The following is a 25644-nucleotide window of genomic DNA, read 5'->3' on the forward strand; positions in this document are numbered from 1 at the left end:
CCCCCACCCCCCCGAACCGGCCGCCAACGAGAAAGTTGTCTGTACTTTTACGGATAAAGATCTCGAGTAAAAGTTACGGTCGTTTGCAAACTAATCGAGCCGTCTCTTTCCCTACAGGGTGTCGAAACTTTCGGGGCCTGTCAACTTTTCCAACCGCCCTTGCCACTACCTCTCCCCATTCTACCGCCTCCCGCCCCGACACTTCTTTTTACGCTTACCGATGGCGACGATCTGCAAAGTAAAGCAATCGTGCTTTTTTATCTTTTCGTCGCTATCTCACATGTTTCTTCTTTATAGCTCCGGCTCGTAGAACAAATAGCGCACCGAACGAATTCTCAGGGCAACCTGACCGCGAAATATTTCGATCGTTATCGGCATCGGTTAACTCTTACATGCGAAGCTTTCACCGTAATTTATAAACCAAGTTTACACCACGACGAATAAATAACTTCAGTTATCATACTGAAATAGTCTTTTTTTTTTTTGTTATTTACGGTATCTTTCTTAAGGAAGATTAAAGTAGCTGAGTCACGTCACTCTAAATGTTACAAAGAGTAAAAAAAAAACAGGTGTTATCGCACGCGTATGTGATATAATCGATATCATTTATTTTCGCAAAGGTTACCGCCATGTCAGTTGCTTTTATTAGCTCACGTATGATTGAAAGTGCACTTAATATAATATATATATAACAGAAAGTACAAGAAAAACATTAATTTACTTCTGTACGTTTTTAAAGAGACACAGATATCACGTTACTTTTAACAAGATATAATCGTTTAACGCACTTATTTGGAAGATTTGCGTACTTCGGTACTCGCGGGAGAAAATATTATCGCCCGTCTAAAATTTCGATTTCAAAAACATTATCGTATATATTTTGCGAATGGATCAAATTTAATCTCGCCGGACAATCACACGCTAAGTCTATTATATTATGGCGCATTTCCATGGGATACGCATTGCATGTAGCGTTTTAACAGATCGTTCAGGAAGGCCAAAACAACAAAACAACACCGTGTGTGAACTCTCGACATTTAAACTCTTCAGTTATATATGCGCATGTTGGGAAGCTCGCCCAGCGAAATATTAATTCGGACGCACGTTGTATACGTGGTAGATCACGCGTGAAGGGTACGATAAGCGCTAAACGCATGCCTCGCTGAAACAGAGAGAGAGTACATGTATATACGTAGGATCAATAGAAAACCGATGCGGTTGGTGTAGTACGTTAAAGCCTCGTGCGATTCGCGTATACCTCTAGGAACCGATCGACAGCCGGCGAGACGGAATATATACCCACGTCTTAAGTGGAGAGAAAGACTGATAAGTCAGACGTGTTCGCAGTTAAATGAGCGCTTGCCTTGTCCGCGTCAACGGAAATCAAATTGCGAGTTTCATCTACGATATACTTGACACTATATATAATGGGCTTCGGTTTCCACAGGAGCGTTAACGAACAAGGTATACCGTGTGATGCTGATCGGAATCGATCGATCGGTCAGTCGAGACTCGCTCGTCGCGAGATTGATAACGAGGGTCGTTAAAATTCTGTTCGCCGCGCGCCGTGAGAAACGGCGCGGCCGAATATCAATGTGTTCGCGCGTGCATGCACGGGCGCTTCATGCATCCTACGTATAGGCGTTGCATACGCGTCGCATGGTGCATGTACGGTCGCCTCAACTGCACTCACGCACACACGTGGGCCGGTCTCGCGGTGACGTCCGTGTGAACGCGTCGCCGTGGCGCAGGTTTCAGCATGGAAACGACTCCCTGGGGTACGGCTATATTAAAATTCCTAAAACTTTTTAATCTTTCCCGCCGTAGTTAAATATTAATAACGAAATCTCGAATACAGCAATGTGCACGGCGTTGCTCAGGGACACGCCGGGTACTACTCGTTATACTTTTTCCAAGCAGGACTGCGCCGACAGTCTCGACAGGCTCCGCGCGCGCGCAACTTCCTTCCGTACACTCTCCGGTTCTAGATCTATGGATTAAAACTGGATGGCAGAGAGATGGCAGAGAGAGAGAGAGCGGTGGTGGACGTGCGAAACGGTAGGATGAAGGAAGTGGCGGCGAAGTGGTATGAGAGAGCGTAAGGGAGAGACCCGGTTATAACGACGCCTTCGTGTATCATAAGTTATAGGATATGCGCGCACTGGCCTCTGGAAATGTGTTAGTCACGTTTGCATGCGCGGGTGTGCGGACGCGTTTAATGGCAGCACGCCCTGCTACCGGCGTAAATGTGTATATTAGATGGTAGGTGTATCGGCAAAGGGCAACCGAGGAGACGACCGTGCAGCTTACTTAACCACCATTTAAACCTGAAAGCGAGCTTTGGTTCTCCGCTGAGATCAAGCTGTGACACTAACGGCCTAACGCGCTACTGAAATGCCCAAATCGCGCGATCGTAAATGGTGATCTTGAGAGCAACATGCATGAATTGCTTCTTTGAGTAACCGATATATTGCGTTATACGTTTTTCACGTTATACATATTGTTACGCGTTTATTTACGATAAATTGTGTTTCTAATACATAATATTTCCTTTCTTATCAATATTTTAGTGTAGCACTATTTAAATAACGAAAAAAGCTTAACGCACTATTTTCTAATTTAACATTATTCTTTGAAAATCTGTAAGAACAGTAGAATTTAGTACTTTATCTTATGATAACTTTTGTATAAAATTTTTCCTTTTCATATTTTTTGCATCTTTTTACTTATCTATTTAATAATAAAAACTAATATATTAATCACGATATAAAAATATATAATCGTGCAGTAGTTTCTATAGAAAATGTATAACGTGTTAAAATATCATTCAGTTTGTATCACTCGAAGCTATTTTGTCTTTGATGCTGGTGGTTACTTCGAATCTGCAAGAGTAATCAAAGTGCAAGTACAATGTGCTCGTATGCAAATGTGGACATAGGTTGAAGCAAGTTGTCGCACTCATGTGAATGGACTATTCCAGAAATCCCTTTCCTATTGTAGTCATTGTAGTCGCGCATTGTAGTAACTATCCCTAAGTTTCGATAGATACTCTTATATGTGCATACACATGTAATCTCTGTATAGAGAACAATGATTATTCTTTATCGCATTATAATATAATTAATATAATGGAAGCATCAAGCGATTAAATGAATAAAGGAGTTAGAGTCATCATCATTAAGCACATTTTATTATGTCTTTCAAAGTATTCCTGTTTTATTATGCACTATCAGTAATTGTGACATTGATTAAAGGTTCGATTTGTGTTCCGATGTTGCATCGTTTGCGAATTATGACCGATAATTAATTTACGTGGTTAAAATTTCAAGTTGCATTGTTAAAATTTCTAATTGATAGCAGGTGAATCAGCAATTTGTAATTAAATTCCATTGTTAAATATAATTATGCTTTGTATATTTAATACGAAAACATATATTTTATAGATATATTTAAACTTTAAACGTTCTTGGAAATTTGTATCTTAATTTGAGTTTTTCAGTTTAAGCTACCTTTTTCATGAATCTTACTTTTTTTCTTTAACAATATATTTTTTACTGTTTTAGCACATTTTAATTTTAGAAATCAACAAATATATAGTTTACTTTGTAATATAGTACTGTATACAATAACATTATTATATATAATAATAGTAATTAAATTAAAATTAATTATTTATAAAAATCTCTACAAGAGTTGCTAAATGATTTAAATTAAATTATGCTTTGTAAGAATTACTACATGTAGTAAACACTTTTTAAGAATATATAGTGTATAGGAGAGCTGGTATTTAGGGACGTGTTGTATCTTGAGACGCATTAATTATTTTTTTTAACAGTAACAAGATTTTTAATATTTAAAGTTTTATTATTAATAGTTTAATTGTATAGTCGATTCAAGAATAGAAGTTGTTTAAAATAAAGTTGTATTTTATTTTATGTATAACATTATCTCTTATAAATACAATTATTTTTTTTATAAGCCAATTTATCAAAAGAAATTATTAAAAACAGAAATTAAAATATTATTCCAAAATGCTATAAATTTATTTAAGTTATACATACCTTTATTTATAAACAACATTAGAAATAAGATATAAATAGTTAAAGATTCTAAAAATGAAAATATAAAAGTGTTTTTAAGTGTACAAGAGTCTTCCCTAAGGATTATGTTACTTTTTTGTGTAACAACTCTTGCTATAATTATAAGAAATAGGTATTATAGTATGTATTTTTTCGTGAAAGATACAAGTAATACTCTCACACATTGTTAGTTTATGCAAGAACGTAAAGAAAACGATCACATATCTTTTGATGACATTTCGAGATGATGGGTCACTTGCACACACACACACACACACACACACACATAAAATATATACATTCTATATATTATTGTATATATATAAAACTAAAATTTATGGTGCAATATTCATAAAGGTTTGCCCGAAAAGCAGAAGCGCTAAACCGCGTTTCACGCTTGGCAAGCGATATTCGCCAGCATGGCATGGCGTTATTCATATTTGAAGGAAATACGCTGACCGGCATGTATAAGAATCGTGAAATTGCTTAGCATGGAATATCGACATAAATTTGTGATAACTCGCTGTTCTGAGCTGCATTTATTATTGTAGAAAGTCAAAAGACGCTCTCTCTGTATGGAAAATAAATTTAAACAAATTTACTTTCGTTATCCCTAATGTAACTGATGGGTTCGTACTAGTGTACGTTTCTCTTCTAGTGTAATATCAATCTCGATCAAATGTATCTCACTAAGGATATAATTAATCACGAATGTTTATCGCGTAAGGAACGAAGCATGGCAGGCCTTTCCGGAATAAACCATTTGAGGCAAGGAAGAGCGTACCTGGGATCGGGGAAAGGAGCGTTGAACGGAGCACAGAAGAGGCGTGAGGAGCATTGGTAGAGGAGAGAAAAAGGAAGGGGCTGGGGGAAAAACAAAATAAAAGAGGAAAACCGCTGGCAATTTTTCACTAGCTTTTTAAAGCGCGGCTTAGGTACTCGTGGAGCGAGTTTGAATCGATTTTTCCAGAGGGGAAGGAGGGCCCATTTTTCTGCCGTCTTCTTGTGCCAAACGGCGCAAACTGTACCTACCTCCAGCTGTTTCGCTGCCGAACATGGTTGTCGCTCGAAGGCCGAGTTTAGATTGGAATCTGAAATTTCGATACCTCGTATAGCGCGATTCCCCCCCCCTTTTTTTTCCTCCTATCAAGCAATACTCGTGAAGTTTCGCGAACGCAGAAGTGGTGCATCTGCATGAGCCAAGAATAAATCAGGATGCGAAATCCGAATGGAGATTTCTTGCCGCAAGAGAAACGGATACGAAGATCTATGCTTTAGAGAAGGAGCGATTCTATCTTTACGATTTTTACGGATTGAGATTCTTAATTCACGAGAGAGAGAGATGATGAAGTGCGAGATGACAAGTTATATTGTTAACGTAAATATTTGTCTACAACAATATTAGTGTAAAACAAATGTTTAGACAGTTAGTGTAACATCAAATAGCTATAGGTACATTTATTTCATTCACTTTACGACGTATCGTTGCGCGAAATCGCGATACTGTCCCTGACTTTCGTCACGTAAAATCACCAGGGCGTAACGTACTGGTTTGCAGATACAATCGATGTAGAGCGCGGACTTACTGACACTTCGCATGCTCGCAAGCTCAATATGTTCCTTTTGTTTTGCTCACGTAATTTCCTTGCGAAATCGAAGTTCTGCTGCTGATTATGCCTATTCTTAGACTACCACGAATCCTTGGTGTAGGTATATGATAATTTACCTTTACAAGTGAAGATAATGTTCATTACCCCAATATCTGAGAGCATGATTACGTTAAAACTATACCTATAGGAAGTGTTTTTTAATTGTGTCTATTTAATATAATAAAAGTAATTATTAAAAATTAAAATTCATAGCATTCTACGTTTCCAAATTGTCATGTTCACTTATTATTTTAAATTGTGTTGCAAGTACTGTTTATAATAAAAAGAAAATCTTAAGAAGAGAGAGCGAAGGAAACATTTGAGTATTTTACCTATTAATTATCAGTCACGGTTGCGCTGAACTCACGGAGAATTTATTATGTTCTTTAAATGGTGTCTATAGAAATGCGTCAAATTAGCTCCTTCGCCCTGATAGTTTCTGCTGCATAAATGCACGCGGCTTAGCGTTACTGGTTTACCGATACAATCGATCAAGACTGCGGAGATTGACGCGACTTCACCTCCAGCTCGCAGCTCAAGCCCGACTTCGAAGGGTATCGGTGCTTGCGATATTATCGTCATGCATCTATCGACCGGCGAGTTTAACGGAGCGCAAGGTCGCAGGACTTGTGGTAGCTGCCGCGCGATCGCAGAGATATGCGTTATTATTGTTCGCGTCGGTGCATCGTGAAACGTCGGACGATGATGGAAACTCGTAAAACAGCTCAGTTAGGACGAGAGGGCGAGGTCGTTAAAAGTGTAATAAACTTGCGAAACCGGTTGATAAAACGAAATATTCCGGATTTCCTTCTATTGCAACTTCTGGGGATTTGATTATGTCTACCTATTTATTGTCGGCACTGACGTTTTCCAGAGCGGTGGCTTTTCTTCAATAAAGCCGTGGGTTAGTACTGCATTTTTATAAATTGCATTTCCGGAAGCGTTAAGATTGCGAATAATATTTGTGACACTTCGCAACAGTACTCATGAGTCCTCTATGTAAATATTATAGTATTTTTTGCACTTATGTGTAAATATCAGTAGGCTAAAGAAAAATATGTTTCAATATATACGGCATTTAAACGAATTAAATATCTTGTATAACTGTTGAGACTTATGGTACTTTTTAACACATATTTTTGCGATAGATAAAAAAAACATAAAATATTCAAAGATAATTAAATATTCCTTTGTTAAAATATCTGACAACACATTACAGTTTATTCCTTTTTTTCTTTTTGCTGCAAGCTCAAATACTTCTTTCTAAATATTTTTTTTATTAATGGTCTTATGAACATTTTATTAATTAATTATATATTTTCGTTAACTAAGCTCGCGAACGAAAAAAGTAGTGCGTATATTTATATACTTATACTTGTGTAACTTAAATTTATTGATATTTATAAATCCAATATTAGATTACTTTGCATTTTTGAGAAGTCGTTAGTGATACCATGTTATCATTTTATGATGACGTTATATTATCGCTCATATAACTCTAGTAAAACGGTAAGTCGACTTTAATGAGCAAGATTAAGAGGACTTACGAGATCTCTCCGAAGGCTGAGAAAGCTTCCCTTAAGGTATGTGTCTCGATTTCCGGGCTCAAGTCTCCAACAAATATGTGATAATGTTCTGAAATAAAAAAAGAAAATGATTAGACATATTTCGAAAACAGAATATAATGTAATACATTTTCGTTGTTGAGAAAATTACAATTGAAAAGATAATAATGGTTATATTCAAACATTATTAATTTCCGCAACGAGTATATATCGTGAGCTTTAATGGATGCAAAACTAGATATGAAATATTCATTTCGTTATACTTGGTCCAAAATACATATCTCTGTGATTAAACTTCGCAATCAATAGTCCAAAAATGTAGATAAAAATTCAGTACCTTGATAGAGAAATAATTAATGTGTTTCTGTGACGTTCATTTAAAAATTACTGTATTTATCTCAACACAAGAGCAAAATGCAGAATCATTTAGAAAATCACGACACGATTTTAACAAAATTGATTTATTGAATTTCGCAAATTTAACGTAATGCAATTTTTATATTACTCATTTAACAATATTATTTTTCTAACATAAGATATCACTTTGCTATATTTATAATCGCAACATTACACTGAATAAATAACATGTTTAACTGTTTTGAGAATATCTCTTCATTAAATTGTTAATGAGCTCTTTCCTTTGCTAAAAGCGTGATGATTCCGTCTGAAATATCTGACATAATATAACGAAAATGAAACATCGCAGGAAATTACTCTTAGCGCGAGAATGCTATTCAGGCAATCGAAGGTCTTTCATAATACATAAGATGCAACCTCTAAGATAGACACTTAAAATAACTTGTCGGAGAATAGAGGTAAAGACAGATTCGTAATTAAATCATTTCCTGCATAAATACAGACCGGTTAGCGGGGTACATGATAAATAATTACTAATTGTAGCTGTTTTTGAACAAGAGTGTTACAAATCCTGGAACGTGAAACAGAGGGGATAAACTATCTATTAATACATAAGTAATTATTAATCACGCACAATCATTTTATACGATTAGCTACATATATTGCTATTCGAAAAACAGAATCCGCAAATTTATGAAAACATAACGATTAATTATAAATCATTATACGGTTTTTATGAATGTGTAAAACTGATAATAACATGAAACAATACCGTTTCTCATTAAAGAAGGAAAATGAGAAATTGTTATAATATAGCAGTGTGTGTGTGATTACAGAATAACGTGATGTTAAATAAAATATTACGTAAACATTTATCATTTTGGAAGTATAGTATTAAATTTTCAAGTCAGTATATCGTATAATAATATGATATACGTTAACGTAGTATTTCATAAGATGGATTGGATTATAAGTATTTCGATGCGTTTGTATTAAACGCGTTTGCATTCTTCATGAGACATAATTGAATAATTGTTATTGAGATTGCTCTGGGAATGTAGTAATTTGAATCCATAATATCTAATGAAAGCACTGGTAAACTTGCCAATTTGTTACAAAGCTAACTTGTTTTACGTTCTTTAAATACGCACCTCTTATCCTTGTGAAAACTGATTTGTCTATTCCGTGTCTACTTACAATTAGATAATTGTGCTACTTTGTTGCATACGTTTCAATTATTTTAAATACTAACGGAGATTATTAGCACTTAATTCGACCACCTCACCGAATTAAACGCTAGTAATCTCCGTTAATCACACATGTTGTTTTTTTACACTCGCGAAAATCTGTGCGATTCTATGGTTAGAGCTTCCGGTCGGTTGAGTGCAACGAAACGGTGTGCGAAGTAAGCTTTTGGGGGGATAAATTATCGATTCGCATACGGTCGTGCGGTCGAGTGCACGTCGTGGCGTTGCGGTACAGCCTCGCATCGGCTCGATAAAATATGCTCCTCTTCTCTGGTCTCTCGTTTCACCTTTCTCCTATATCCACATCCTCTCTCCGACTCGATACGGTTTCATTCACGCTGATATGTAGGAATAGATCAAGACGAGTAGTCGAAAATCGAGTTACCGCCGGAAGGTCTCTACCGGGGACATCAGTTACTCTGAACGGGATATGCCACCGTTCGAAAGTATAGAAGGATAAGATAGAAGTGGACTGTCGGAGACGGAGGGTGGTCTGATTACAATCGGTTTGATAGCCTATCCTTGCCGGTTGGAGATTCCGGTGGACACACACAGTGGTCCATTCTCGTGAATTAGTCTGATCCTCATCATCTTCCTTTTCGGCCAACTCAGTCGGCGACATCGTGCCAGAATCTTGGTAGATTAGGATATCAACAAAAAATTGATGAAAGTTTATTTTGCTCATAGATGTGCCCCCAAAATTTTTATACATTTGTCCAATGTCAACAATCAAATTTTCTTTGATATCCTCTTGAAATTTAAAATCTAAGTTGTAAATAAAATCGAGCGACGTTGATTCAAAACGAATTTGTCTTTAATTTAATATATATATAAAAATATTCTTTTTGATTTTTTCTCAATCCAAATAGTATATTTAATATGTGTTACAGTATGTTGACAGTATTTTACGTGTCGCAAGTATTTGTCTTTTAAAGATAGAATAGTATGTATAAGCAAAATTTTGATCTGTATATATGTTGATAAATATTTATAAATTCGTGATTATATAAAATCCTTTTTACGCGCTAATAATTTTAATGAATAATTCGATACTTGAGCGTCTTTTCTGTGATCATAAGAAAGGTTTCTTCGCCATTAATAAATATTGTTAAGGCAGAGTTTCATGAAACGTCTTGCTTGACACAGTTCTTTTCATCCACGCTGCAGGTTTCTTAGTTGATTAAATTATCCATGCATTTTTCTTGTCTGCTGAATTTTTCAGCGAGCATCGCATTCATACAGCTCAAAAGGATTAAAAAGACTGAAATCTTTCCCGTGAATCAAGAAAGATCAAATATCGCGTAATTTCACCAAAAGGGATCTTACACGAAAGCGGTTTTAGAATCGGTTTGCTTTCAACGAAATTTCGCAAAATCCTTCGAATTTGATATTATCCAGTAGTAAATAGTTGGCAAGATCCGATTTCGTAGGGAGAAGGTTTGTTGAAATATGGCCCGGGTGAATGCAGAAAAGGCGCAGCATGAAAAAGATGCCAGCATTAAAGGATCTCCGATGATGACGTCACGCGTCATGGCTCGCCCACCGTCTGGTGGTTAAAACGTGGCCCACGGTTTTCAATAAAGTGGGACTAATGGAGCGCCATTTATTATTGCAGCTCTCTCCATCCCTTTTCCCCCAGCTCTCCCTCGTTTCCCTTTAACATGCCTACCATAGTCGACAGAATGATGCTTTCATTTGAAATGAGCGTTACTTCCATCATCGATGTTAGCGACAATGGTAATTTCGGTAGTGAATATAAAACATCATTATCGTTACAATTGTGACGTATTATCACATTTAAACGTCGATGCATTATGAAATAAGGTTACTAAAATCACGATAGAAGCAGCGCCTGCGTGCCATGCGCGTATACGTATGCACGTTGCATGTTTACGACGTGTGTATGCAAGTTGCATACGGGAAAGTATGCTGAGCTAATAATAAGGGAAGGCCATTTAATTTTGCATGCAGTGTGTCGCTGGAGTTTCTATACGAAATAAATTTCTTATTTAATACACGCATAATTGGCAGAATAATCTTTCGTATACTTTGTGAACGCATAATGTGGTCTTTTCAACATTATTTACCTATTTAACATTTGCTTTGAAGCATATATTATATTTATAAAATTTAAACATTTTATGTTAAAAAGACGATACAATTAAATACATCATATAAAACACATCACATCAAACTTGATAAAAGATTAAATATCTTTGAAAAAATAAACAAATATGTTGAAAAGTTATTAATATAATGAATTGTTTATGAGTCTATCCAATTGAATGTTAAGTCAAATTGTTTTTTAGTCAGATAGCTAGCGAGTTTAAATTATTTTATTTTACGTCCTATAACTAAAATCCTTAAATGTATATGTAAGACACACATACACACACATACATATATATGTATAAGATTTTACGTAAGTTAATTTCAATTACAATAACTAAATTATGAAACATTATTTCCTACGTACTTATACATGTATCAGTATCTTTTCCAAATTTTATCAGTTATAAACTATAATTAAAAAAAATTAATTAATAAATTTGTTTCAAAGTAACATATAACATCGATTGTTGTTTATAACGACATTTACATGTGGCGCACAAAATGTCATTTATTCAATTTATAAATGTAACACATTTATTTTTAACAAAATTGATACGGAATTGGTATAGTATTGATTACTAATGCCTGAAAATACCTAAATCATATCTGGAAAGCCATTCTGTATAATTACAAAATCACGAAACCTAAAGAAAAGATAAAATAATTTTCCATAAAATGTCATTCTATATGTAGTGCTCGATTTAAATTTATTCGCGAAATTGTAGCATGTCTTTTGCGTGACAATTTCACGCGGATCGGGGACATGAATAGATACCTCGACAGTTTCGGAGGTAAAAGATGGAGAGAAAATAGGAAAGAAAACGAATACGTGCGCGGGATCGGGGCACGATAGTGAGATCCATTGAAGCGGGACAATGCGGGGGTGGACATACAAAAGTACGCCAGCTACGCCATAGATCAGGAATCGAGCGTGGATGGCCCGTAGATCAAGGGTTTCCTTAATTTCGCGGGACAACGGTGAAATGTTGATTTACCGTACCTCGAAACGGGCCGGTACGACTCGCACGCACTCCCCATGCACGAGAGAAAATATGCCCTGCGGCCGAGGATAGCGCCTCTGCCGCCAATGGAAACCTCTATTAATTCTCCATGCGGCGAAAACCTAGCGAAGTGAACACAATCGAATTTCGATTTGGATGACCGCTTCCAGAACTGGCAGTATTTTCGGTATACGAGCTACTCGTAAGATTTGAATTCGGTTTAGTACCAGAAAATATGAGTCAGCTGATATGTGCCGGCTGACGCGAACGCCGTTCATACGTTATCCTATATTTCACTACATTTAATTGTTTTCGTTGGTGAATAAAATAAAGATGTCGTCTTGTGCTTTTGGTGCATGCTCGGACTTTCAAATTATTAATTTTCGCAGCCTCTGACAGTGTTCAACATAGACTCGTGCACTCAAGGTGAATAATGTTGTCGTTCGCTAATAGTCGCGGAATATACTAGATGTGTAATACGGCTTAATAACATTTCAGGGTAGGCCGATGAGATGGTATCGGAGTGTAACTCTACTAGTCTATTTACAGGTCGCATAGAGGGTTGTATCGCTATCGGAGTTATACATAACATGCTGATATCACTGAGATGTTCTCTGACGAGAATTCTAATTCTCGATACCGTTATATTGTATATTACCGACATCTCGTAACAGAATTGATAACATATTCAATGACAAAAATGTAAATTATCAATACACGACGATACAAATTAAGAGTAAGTGAATGTGAAACTTAACATTGAAGTCACGGCACGTAGAAAGTTGGATTATAATGGATCTGTATTTCAATAGATGTGTGTCTGAGTTATCGAGAGAATATACATACGATGCGGTATTAAGTTCCATAATGCACAATACCTAGGTACGTTTATAAGCTGACGTTTGTATGTTTGCATATCTTCACGATTAGATATCCATTTCGTGGCCTTACGGTATATAAATGCAACGCCTGTTAAATCCCGCGGAAGGATCTCCGTTCCATAATGTATCTGCATAAAATATGGATTACCGGAACCAATTCTCAATTTTAGCAATTCTACGATATATACGCATACCTATAATTTTCTAATTCAGATTCTCACTGTATTTTAATCGAATGAAGAGTATAAGTTTTATTGCACCTACATTATTGTAGAATCTTTTTAATATAATATATAAATACAAAAGATAGTAATATAAAATATTGTTTTTTTGGACAATAATAACTTGGTATTAAATATTCTCTCACAACTACATGATTTGATAATAAATAAAATATCTTAAAATGGGTGTATCGAGAGACACAAGAAAAGGAAAACAGATATGATAACTAGTTTCAATAAAATCATAGAGAATATCAAATCAAACAATTACGGTTGATAAATTCTAGTAAAACAAAGTGACGTTGATTGAGTTGCTTTCAATCAGCGATTAATTCGTTCGACATACATTTATATTCACCACCAGATCAAATCTCTCTTTCTATAATATAAACCTCTACTAGCATGGTCCGCTCTTTTGTTGCTCGTGGCCGGTAATAACCAGCTGCCTCGTACTCCATCGGGGATTTTAACCGGGTTGTCTCCCGAAGGTACTTTAGATCTGTTGTTTTTGGTACAAGGATTTTTCTACGCGAATGCACGATATATAGAATGTGCGAACTAGGCATTTTTTTTTAAATACACGCTGCGGTAAATATTTTAGTTGATTAATACCGATAGGCAACGTGATACGGAGCGAACATTTTGCCACTACGTCGGCGGTTGAGCAGAATTGAATGGAAGATAAATTGAATTTTTAATTAAAGATTAATTTACTGTTTGTACATGACAATGTATTTTCCTATCAGTTTTGATTGTTGGCAACTAGTTTAATTGGTCATTAAATTTTTTAAAACAAAAGTTTTTAATTTTTATTCGATTACTCTTTAATCGTTTATTTACGTTGTTGTAAGTAATTTGATGATAATTTCATACGAAATTGAGCTATTATAGTTGAATTAACATAAACTTGTATAACAGTTAATATAAAAAATTGAGGAAATTGCGTAACATTATGAGTATTAGTGAAATTCATTGATACAATAAACTTTTAATAAATATTACGAATATTACATTGAGTATTTTTTATTAGCAGCTAATAACTGGATTTATTAATATAACAAATTATTATTTATTAATTTGCTGTACTTGAATTTATCATAACTCTTATATATATATATTTATCATAACTTATATATACACCTATGATGTAACATTTAATTAAATCGATGAAAGACTCGTTCTTCCAGTGAACGTGTTCATACATTCAATAAACTCATTCATTAGATGTGTCGTATTATAAAATTTTATAGAAGTGGTAAAATACATTTATCATGTTAACGTACTGTTTCATTAGTTAATAAAGTCTGCACATTAGCTCAATAATCGAATTCATTATATGTATTAAAGAAAATGTTTTTCGTTGTTATAATAAGTTCATGGCTGATTGTTTCAATGTACATTTTCATTATTGCAATATAAATTCTACCAATTAGTTTCATAACTCATTTTTCTTTTTTTATAAAACATAAATCATTATGATTTATGAGAATGAAATTGTTTCGTTGGACCAATTTTAATAAACTTTTATTAATACAATGAACATTTTTATTGTATTTAAGTACATTTTTGGTTTAATATAAAAATAAAAAATATATGCGAAATTCAAATGGAATGGAATAATGAATACTGAAGTATACCAGCTTAATTATTACCTTGCAAGTCATCTTTGGTGATTACACGAAATGTATTAGCCACGACATACTAGAATTATTTCGATAATATTCATTTAATAGATAACAATTCAAATTGATAGCATTCATAATGGGAAATATAGTAGGCTAAATACGCAATGATATATTGTGATTGATTTGTCAGTATAACTGACATTTTCTAAAAGTCACGTGTGTTTATATGGATTATTATAAGGTTCAATCATTGTAATGGATCAGCTTAAAAATGTTACCAATGCATTAGTCTTACAATTTAAGCAAATTTAAAATAATAAATGTTAGCATCTGCCATCCTTGACGCACCGAGTCGTTCTTGGTGCGTGATTGGTGAGACAAAAATATGAGCAATTTGTTCGGTGCGGTGTGCAACGTGTCATAGCGAAGGGAAGACCTAGGATCGTTACGCCTGAATTTTTCCCAACAGTTTTTATTTCGTCAGTCCTGTGACAGGCGAAAGAGCGTAGATTACGTATACACGAGCCGGCATCGATAGCGCGTCCAGGCTCAACTGTAAATCGTCGTGATTTAGGGGATGAACGACATATTGGCCAATGCATAGCTCAAACTGTGCTGCAGCCGGTCCGGTGTGTACTGGCTGTGCAAGGTTCACCGGCGGCGTACCTGCAGCAACGGGATGCATGATGCATTGTCCCTAGACGAGCGTAGATAGCGCTCGAATTGCCGTTGCTACGTTGCACGTCGGATTTTGCCCGTCGATACTCCCCAAGCAGACCTTCACCGATCATTTTCATTGCCATCGCGCCTATCCATCCCCCGTACAATCATGATGATGAATATTGACGAAACAATAGCGTGAAATTGTCTCGCATAAATGGAATTCGCGAGTCCTGCTTGTGTTTATCCTGTTCATTCTCGCTTGTGTGTGTGTTTGTGTGTGTGTGTGTGTGTGTGGAATCAGCTTAATTAAATAGTTCAAGAGGGGCAGCGGTTAGGAGAAGTGACCCGTTGGCCAACCAGAATTCAAACTCGTACTGCGACCGATTGCATAACGCGGCGCGTACGACGCGCCTATATATACACCAACGTCGGGTGACGTAAATCCTTAGCTGAAAGCGGCATTTCGAGTTATATGGTCACGCGTTAAGCTCAAATTGTCGGTCGGAGTCGATTACTTCTTATTTCGATGGAAAAACGTAGGAGCGTCGCAAAAAAACGGCGCCGGTTTACGTATACGCATCGAGAAGTGAACGTTAAGTGCCTGAGCCCCATAAATGATTAGCTTGTTGGCCTATCGCGTCACAATTAGTTCCACAGCCAAATGCAAACCGTATCCCGCATGTTTTATTCATCGCGCTGCCTATGCACGGGTAGAAGTTTACCCGTCAACAGTCGCAAAGCCAATACGCGACCGCTGCAGCCATGAGCCCCTCTATATAATTTCAGAGGGCATACTCGGCCTTTATGGAATCATTATCAAAGTGAGATAGAAAATTACTTGGAACGAGAGCGATATTAACGAGGGGTCACTCGATTGTCGATGAACATTACCGCAGTCCAGTCTCGTTTACATTGAATCGGCTTAATTAAATGGTCTGCACGATATACAGCGTCTAAAGTGCGTGTGTGCAAGGATTTCCGTACGTACTTGCTGTATGTTACACGCACATATACACCTATCGTGTATCTATCAGCGTGCGTGGTGGCGCGATGCCAAATTGATGCTGTTTGCCGTTGCTCTAAGCCTCAATCTGCCCGGTTGTACCGGGACGATCCTAACACGCGCGCGCTAAGCTCGTCGTATTATGGATACGTTCTATCCGCCAACGTATTCAGCCTGCAAGTACCGGAGAACCGTGGTACTTCGAGAAGAGGGAGACGGGGATTGGTTTCCGAGAGACGGTTAGCAAGTAAGGGTAGCGGCGAGTTACTACCCAAGTATTGTTACACAATGGCGCATCATCCTTGGGTGACAAACCGACAGGATGCTTCGACGCTGCGAGCGGAACTTTCGTGAAATGTGATTAAGCGTCGCGCTACATATTTACAGCGCTGCGTAACAGAAGCAAAGAGCGAGAGAGAGTAAGAGAGGACGAAAACGAGCGAGAGAGAAAGTTGAGATATGAACAAGTGAATGGATGAGTTAGTACACGGTACACATTTTCTGATTACGCGTAGCGGGAGGTGTTACGCGACGCTTATTTATCCGCGTTTCTCTGTGCACCTCTTGTTCGCAAACTTTTCCACGGCGATATGTAATATGAGTATAGGCAAAGCGGTGCCCAGTTTTAGATATATTATATCATAATATTATAATATAATGTCGCATAATTGTATGCATAGAAACGCGTTATTTCCCGTATGTACTAGATTGCATTGCGGGACAATGCTTGGAAATAATTGACTAATAATATGAATTCTGCAGTTGTGCATGACTAGCATGTGTACACAGATGTAATCACGTTGGTGCGTGTTCGCGTTGAGATGTAGAGAATGTGTTTGCTATGCAGCTATTAAACTCATGCATTTTATACATCACAAGAATTTATCACGTCCTAGAACAAGGTGAAATTTTTCCTGAAGTAGTAATCTAGAGTATAAGGCTTAGTACCGCTCCGTCTGAATAAATTTTTGTAAGCGTACGCGAGACTTATTTTTTTTTTTACTACAGTTATATAGAAACATTACAAATTTTAAAACATATTTTCAAGATGTTTATTGAGCATTTTAAGATGTAACTAACTGAAACGTTGGGTGATCCAAATTATACAATACTTAACAATTATTTGTCACACACTTATCTCGTATATAACTGCTAAGTGGCAGCATATATTAATGCGGCATCTTACCACTGATCATTCATCGTTTGATAAAGTTCAAGCACGCTTGCGGCCAGTGGTACGCTCGCATGAGCAAATACGTGACACGTGAAAAAAGCTCGAGCGTGTTACTGTCACCGTTCCCGAAGGTCGCTTTAAAAATCACCTGCGCAGCTAAAGCGACAAAAAGGAAAATCGTTAAACCGATGGCACGTTGATCTGAAAGGATCGCTCTTGATATTCGGGGTGTCGACTCGCTCTTGGGATCGGCCGAACGTGATGTATTTTTACTTGATGGCTGGGTTCCGCAAGCTGCTGGAGCTTTTCGGGGGTGGGATGACGCGGGGACGGTGAAGAACGAACGGGAGAACGAGAAAAAGAGACCGGGGTTGCGTCGATGAGAACACAGCAGTGAGAGAAAGAGAAGTGAGAATGGTGGCCGGCAGCTCCGGAGGGATACAAATTCATGTCGATGCAGCACAAAGTGGCGTCCACTACTTCTCAACCCATTCGCACCCGTCCCACCCCTCCCTACGCCCATCTCATACCATCCTCCCAACAGCCCCTTCGACACTGGTTCGGGCGTTCCTATCGATCTAGACAGGCTAAAAACTCGTAGAAACCACCGACGGCAGCTTTTGCGGACGCCGCTTAGCGGGATGTCGTGCGGACGCATCGGCGTCGGTGAGATATTGGCAAGAGGGCTTTTTTGCCGGAGGATGTCGAATGATGCCTTAAGCAGCGTTCAATTACTAAAAGTAGATCGGAAAGAAAGATGTGGCGACGACTGTAACGGCAAACGAGTTGGATCGTGAAATCGAAGCAGTTTATTGACGATAAATAAAATACTCGACGGTGTAACGTTTAAGATATTTCGTTTTATATTGCATTCTCTATGCGCGCGACGCATTTATTGAATTAATGCAATAATTTGTTTTCCGTTTTAAAAAGAAGAACCATTGGTGATACGTATTGTCGAAATGCTTAATATCGGTCAAAGTAACATTTAGATCCGAACAACAGGCTTAATTCATCGATTGATTCCGAGCTTGCGTTATACTTGCCATTTGTACAGGTTTATTATTCATAAGACTAATCACCACTGTCGGCCATTCCCTTTGCGAGGAAATTCTCGAGTGATCGCGTTTAAGCGCGACATGTATATATGTAGGTGAATGACGAGTGTATAATTAGAATATCCGTACACACGGGAAGCTGCTGGCGTTATTAGGTATATCAACATTGAGATACAGTCTATACAAACGATCATGTATAACAGTACAGAATGATACTAACGGATCACTAACAGAAATCAGAGTGGAAAGCAGATTACAGACGTAAAATAATCAATCAAAGAAACTGTAAAAATATATTCATGTAAAGATATATATTATACACACATATATTATGTATTATACATATATATATATATATGCACGCACATATTTCTTGTTATAATTTCAAAAGGAATAATTGCCTAATTACACTATTTACAGCATTAAATCGTTGAAATATTCAATCATTTGTAAATGTAAAATATGATCAATTGCTCAATTTATATAAACATACATAAATGTATATAATAAATCTAATAAATATGTACCTACACACACTATATCGTACTTTCCATAGCAGAATTGATACATCTAATTGTAAGTAAGTGACTACGAGGTATATAGTTAACATGAAGCAGATATAATCACGGATCATCAAATTCCAATGCTTACCGTAGGGCTTAATTACAAGCAACAACAACATAACTACTACGAGGTAGTACAATTTTCGTATTATTGCTCACCGAAGGAGAGAAGATTAATACTTACCATTAAGCGATTTGATAAATGACACGTTACTAAACCGTTAATAATATTCCGTAGTATGGACTTAAATTTCAAAGTTAACTGAAACGCTGCCAAGCTAAATATCACGTGATAAATGACTCGTGTAAATGCGCCATTTACTGTCTACAGAAAGCAATGTAACCTGGCGGATACGTAGAAGTAGGCAAAATAGGTACGGCTGCCTAGATGCAATATGGCAACATTTCAGAAGGACTAATTGCAAACTGATTGTTTTCCAAGAAGATTGATGCGACTAACCTTACTTACAGTAAATATGAGTTGCATGCTTTATAATTACTACAAACCGCGCGCAAGCGTTAATGACTGTTCCGATTGTTTACTGCTTCTATATGTTTTCTACAATTAATTTTCGACACATAAAGAAATATTCATGCTGCTTTACTGTGACTTAGAATAAAATGTGAACTCTTGATCTTAAAATAAGTAAGAATAAGATGGAATAGATTTTATAAATTAATGGTTAGATAATATTATTCGAGTCAAACATGAGAATATATCCATTAAAAGAAGAAGAAAAGAAATATATACAAAATAATTTACTTCACAATTTGTGAAAATATGTAAAATAAGTAAGAATGTGTATAATAATGAATGTGTGTCAATTTAAATATTATCTTTTAATAATATTACTAACAATTTCTCCAATCAAAAATATCAATTCGAGTTTTTGAATTTAGACACTAGTTTTCCAAATAAGCAGAGCTAGCAAAATTTTGTCCATCTCAGGTTTTGGTATTTTTAGTTCACTATTCACTATTATTAAAATCTAAGAAAATGTAAATAAAAGTAATATGATTGTGAATCAAGAAAAATGATAAATTGTTTAAATTATTTAATATTTTTTAGTATAAAGATATAACAATTTTTTTTGTTCTATATTAATATCTAAAATAAAAATATTTTTCAAAATATTTTTATTAAAAATTAAGTATATTTACAAAAATAAAACAAGATGCCAGTTTGAGCCAACACAAGTTCTTGGAGTGTACTTTTCTTAGGCCAAACATGACCAAATCTGGTGAGGAGCGCCTTCTGAAAAATTACTATGATTAACCAGGGCAAAACTACATAAAACCGGTTATAATCAGTGAAAACCTGGATTTTTGCCACCCTGCGAATAAGATTGATCAAATTGAATGTTTGCCTTGGACTCGAAAATTAGGAAGCACTCGAATAATCGGAACAAGTATACATGCAATCTTCATAAAAAAATATATATATGCAATAATGCAATTGATGAGCGCATATTTCAATATTATTATACTTATCGTGAATGTATTGAGGTTTTACACAGCATGATGCAATGCTATTATTAGAAAGATTAATAATGATTAACATAAGAAATAATAGTTATATCAAGACATAGAAGCACTAATAAATTCAACAGTGTATAAATCTACTAGGTAATGCGTGTGAAAGCATGTTAAAATGTGTCTTAAGGTAGTACTCGTTTTTGCTTTACTGCAGCGAGAATCGAGAAAGCTGCAGAGAACAGAAAATTGTAATATGAAAAATTGATTGTCACTTTGTGATTGACGACAAGATGTCGAACATCATCGAGCTGTATGGCATGCACAAAAGATATGAAAGGCGAGAAGGAGCAAGAGAAAACGAAGAAAAAGATGCGAAAGAAGTGGTTTAGGAGGGGTGGGAGTGGCATTCTGAGAAGGGCAGACCAGTCGCGGCCAAGAGTGCACATTCAGCAGCTTTGCTCGATCGCCTTCGGAATATAAATTTGCAACATTATCGTCTTGGAGAGGGCGTTATCCCCATCGGCGTGAGTTTTCTGACACGGCTGGTGTACCCGAGGCCAGCACTGCCACTTTGACTGAATGGATTTCGAATTTCTTCCACCCCCCCCCATCTCGAGTCTGAATCCCGATAACTCGATTACCAATTTATTCATCGCGATGGAAAATCACTACCAGTTTATTCGTCATGTTGAAGAAAGGACAACATTGCGGTATTTTGGAGGGTTTCTCGTATTTCCATGCGAACACATTTCTCTCAAATCGGATTTTCGGTGAAGACAAGTATTATCTTTCATCGTAAGCGTTTATTTATTTAAAGTTTTTCTTTTACATATGGCAACGCGCGTGTCAAGAATTCCATTGGGTTTGATTAGTTCTCTTAAAATAAAATATATATTACTATATAGAATTAAGATTTGAGAAAGGGAAGAGCGAATTACTTAATTAATCTATTCAATGAATTTTTCGAATGTTTAAACAAGCAGATAAGCGCTAAAGAATAATAATAGACTTAATATCATCTTTTGAGCTTCCGCCATCGTGACTTTACTCGCCAGAACCGTTAACAGCATGGAACGTCAATCTTCTGGATAATAAATCGCCATTATTTTCTCTCGGATGCCCACGAGTGTGCATCGTAATTTTTTTTCAGAGAAGTGGAAGTCTGCGCCCACGGCGATAACAACGGATAGCAGCTTCCGCGCGAGTCTCGGGCATCCTTTCTTCGGTGCCTCGATAACTAGAACGATCAGAAAAGTTTGCGTAACGGTAGATGGTGGGTCATCGATAAGAGGAGGTTGAAATTGAGAACAGAGAGAGCAACGTCGTGAAGTTTGAGACGGCTGTGCTGTCATGTCGGAGTATTCGTGGCAAGACTGATTACTTACATTGATCAGCAACGTACGTGGTATGCGGGGATCGTCAAACTTACCCCAACGTATAACGACATCACTCCCAGTTCGGCCTATCCTATCCTCATACTCTCATTCCACCTCCGACATGGTACACCAGTGGCATACGCTCTTAAACCGCTTTCTGTTAGCAATTTGTCGCAAAGACACGCGATGTCTGGCAAAATCCTGATCCGGAAACCACAATTAACTAATGGACGGCCAACTCAGAAACTTATACGAGCGTTAGTAGCCGCACCGAGACTGCTTGGTAACTTCCTGGATTGAGATGTATCTTATAAACCCCGCTACTGAAGCCCCGAGTCCTAAGTTGTCACGATGTCTCAAAGAACTTGTACGATCTGTGTTGTCAAACTTTCAAATCTATGGCTATACGATACTCGAATAATTGCTCATTAAAGTTAACATGTCATTATCATTTGTCTGTATAATAGGAGTATTGTATTTTATAAAGCGTATCATAAAATATTATAATACATCGTTTCATCTTTTGTTTCTTGCAGATAAATAATTTGTTATTTTTTGTGCTTTATAAACACAATAAATTTTAACATCTTATAAAATGATAATCTAGATGATTAAATATAGAATATGTAATAATCGATATATAAAACGTATACGTCTTTCTTAAATTTTAAATACTAAAGCATTAAATAAAACCAACCGATAGATGTTTCAATGTTAATATTTCAATGCTTAAAGTATTAACAATGTTGTCATTACTCACTAAAATTCAATTAAAATTGAGTTTATCAACCATTTTAAGAAAATTCTATAATCTTCGATATTTCTAAGTTAAATGAAACACTCTTCGAAATATGTATAATGTCTAATCTAATATGCGAAACTGAGATGTAATCTCTCTAATAATCTCAAATCGTCTATTAGTATAATTGTCATCGAAGTCAAAATAAGAGCGATCCGTTCGTTTTGCGGTGAGGCTTTTTAGGTGATTCGTGAGCGACGTTGAGCGCAGCTTCTCGCTTCTTGCGCGGCGGCAACGGCGACACGCGGCGAGAAGAAGCGGCGGAGAGGAAGCGCGTTAAAAAGAGTTGATGAGTGATTTATAATAGGAAGAATAATGGAAAGTGGGTTGGACGCGACGAGCGCACGTCGGCGAGAGGAGCAAGAGGCGCGTCGACGGCTCGTTTATTAGTAGGGCACGTTCGCTCTCCCTTTACTTTACTCCTACTGGCGTGGCTGGTGGGTCCACGGCCCAACAGAGTTGTAATTAATTACCAAAGTAATTATCTGATGATTTAGGAACCCACCCTACGGTGCGCCGAAACTGAAACGAATTACTATTACCCATATCCGAAAACTAACCACCGGCGGCAGTAAGGCGCGAATTCGTGAAGGGGAGGGAAAGGATTGCTGATGAAACCAGGCGAAGGGGGAAGGTTTTGGCTTCGTTCGAGTAAGCCACTCGGAGTTTGGCAAGTAGTAGCGCGCTGTATATTTATTAATCGCTTATGAATATATCGAATATATTTCACGCACGTTCTATAAGATACATCGTACATATTTATGAACTCCAACTCTCTTAGCGTTATTTCGAAACTTTTATTTCTAACTAGTTTTAATACTCTAAAAAGTGTCGCTATAGATTTAACACCGTGTAGTGTTTATATAATTGTCAACGTATTGGTGTAAATATTATAACGTCAGAGCATAGTGTAGATTAAAAATCCCTGGTCATTTATATAAACACCATTATTATTCATACATTCTAAATATATTAAATATAACTCATGATGTTAAATCCATACCATATGTTAATATTACCAAGGTGAAAATTATAATAGACTCCGTATATATAGTGCTGCATTCATCCCATTTTTTTAAAGTGACGATTAATATCGTCAACTAAGCAATCGTGTCTCATAATTCTCAATTATATATATATATATATTATATATATATATATATAATGTTATATCATTTTAGATGTTTTTCAGTCAGATAAAAAATATCGCAAATAAATCTGACCTATAAGATGTTTTAATTAATGTAAAGCGTTCATAGAATAGATGAATACTCAATTATTACTTATTATTCCTAATTTATCTTTAATTAGCATAAATCCTTTATAGAAAAAGTAAAATAAAAACGTATCATTTATTGTATTCATACATCTATTTTCTCTTTAAACAATCTCTTTTTCTGTAAATCAAATTAGTATCTTATTAGATATAATTTTCAATGCAAAATTAGAATTATTAATCGTACAATTACTAATCATAATGCTGTATATGCAATTATTATATTACGTGCAGATTACATTCAAGTTAACTATGTATTTATGTATAATATTACAATAATAATATTATCGTCGAAATCTATTATAGAACAATGTCGTTTAACTCTATTCGTATTATTGGCATTTGTAATTGATCTCTCTAGTCATTTTCCATCGACCGTCAGCCATCAACTGTTTCAGTACATGTGTACGCATCAATGATAATAACGTAACATATATTATATCGTACATCATATATCGCGTTATACGTATCTTACAAAAATAAAATAAGATGCGAAAGCTCAAAGTTCAGTAATGGGATATCTATAATTGGGTATTATGTCGTACATCATCGAATGTCTGGCAGGTTCGTATTTTGCTGAACGCACTATTGTGAAGCCTTACATCACTAAGTATATGTTGCCATAGTTACATTTATATACATATATCTAAGGAAATGACAATGGTATATAATTCTTGTATAAACACAGAAGAGAAAATGTTACGATTACCACAACCGGAAATTATGATAATTTTCGCCCGACAATTTTTAATACATTTCGTTGTGATAATCATAAGATGGATATATTTTTACAGCCATAACCGTTAAGATATGCCAACGATTATCACAATCGGACTATAAAAATGTATTAATGGGCGTCTTTTGGTTGTGACAACCATAACTGTTTTTCCGTGCATGAATTATTCTCAACGATTTCAATAAATCGCACTCCAAGTAAGTACCTTGGAAGTTCATTATTATGATTACTCTTTAACTCTCCATCAGCAATTCGAATCTTTGAAGAAATCAATGATATTTCGATTGCGAATTTTGATAGATTTAAATTTGAAAAAAAAAAGGTAAAATACAATTTGACATCTATATGATGGTAACATCTTGTTGTTAAAGCTTTAATATAACAGAATTTTGTCAGATTTTTTTATACAATCCGGAGCAATAAAAAATTTGTCATTTCTCGAAGATCCCTATGCTGACAGAAGAGTTAAATTCATGTTGCTAGCAGGGAGTTAATAATTAAAATGACGAAACTCTTCTTATTAAAGATCACACTATGAAATAATTCGACAAATTTTATGGACGTCACAAGGGAGAAGATAGATGTAATCAAAATATATATGCATTAGGTGTCTTATGTTAGATCTGCATAAGTTGCGCACTTTGCTCGGTAAAAATTAAACACAGCGCTAAGTATAATAATTTAATATTGCGCATTACGATCGCGTGTGGTAAAAACGACATTTCAAATAGGACCAATGATCTTCCGAATGGCGACAAAGGGATGATCGGGGTGTTTAGAGTC

At 36.0% G+C, this 25644-nt stretch overlaps 1 protein-coding gene across 1 annotated transcript in view; it reads right to left on the minus strand.

The window, feature by feature from the left end:
* Positions 1 to 25644, minus strand: part of LOC108777036 (nucleolysin TIAR) — a 437806-nt gene that overhangs the window by 89468 nt on the left and 322694 nt on the right. The window contains exon 4 of the mRNA XM_018543822.1: positions 7276 to 7363. Within this exon, the coding sequence (XP_018399324.1) occupies positions 7276 to 7363 (88 nt within the window). The remainder of the gene's footprint in view (positions 1 to 7275; positions 7364 to 25644) is intronic.

The sequence above is a fragment of the Cyphomyrmex costatus genome, unplaced genomic scaffold (genome assembly GCF_001594065.2).
Source record: "Cyphomyrmex costatus isolate MS0001 unplaced genomic scaffold, Ccosl1.0 scaffold4, whole genome shotgun sequence".
NCBI classification, from domain to species: Eukaryota; Metazoa; Arthropoda; class Insecta; order Hymenoptera; family Formicidae; genus Cyphomyrmex; species Cyphomyrmex costatus.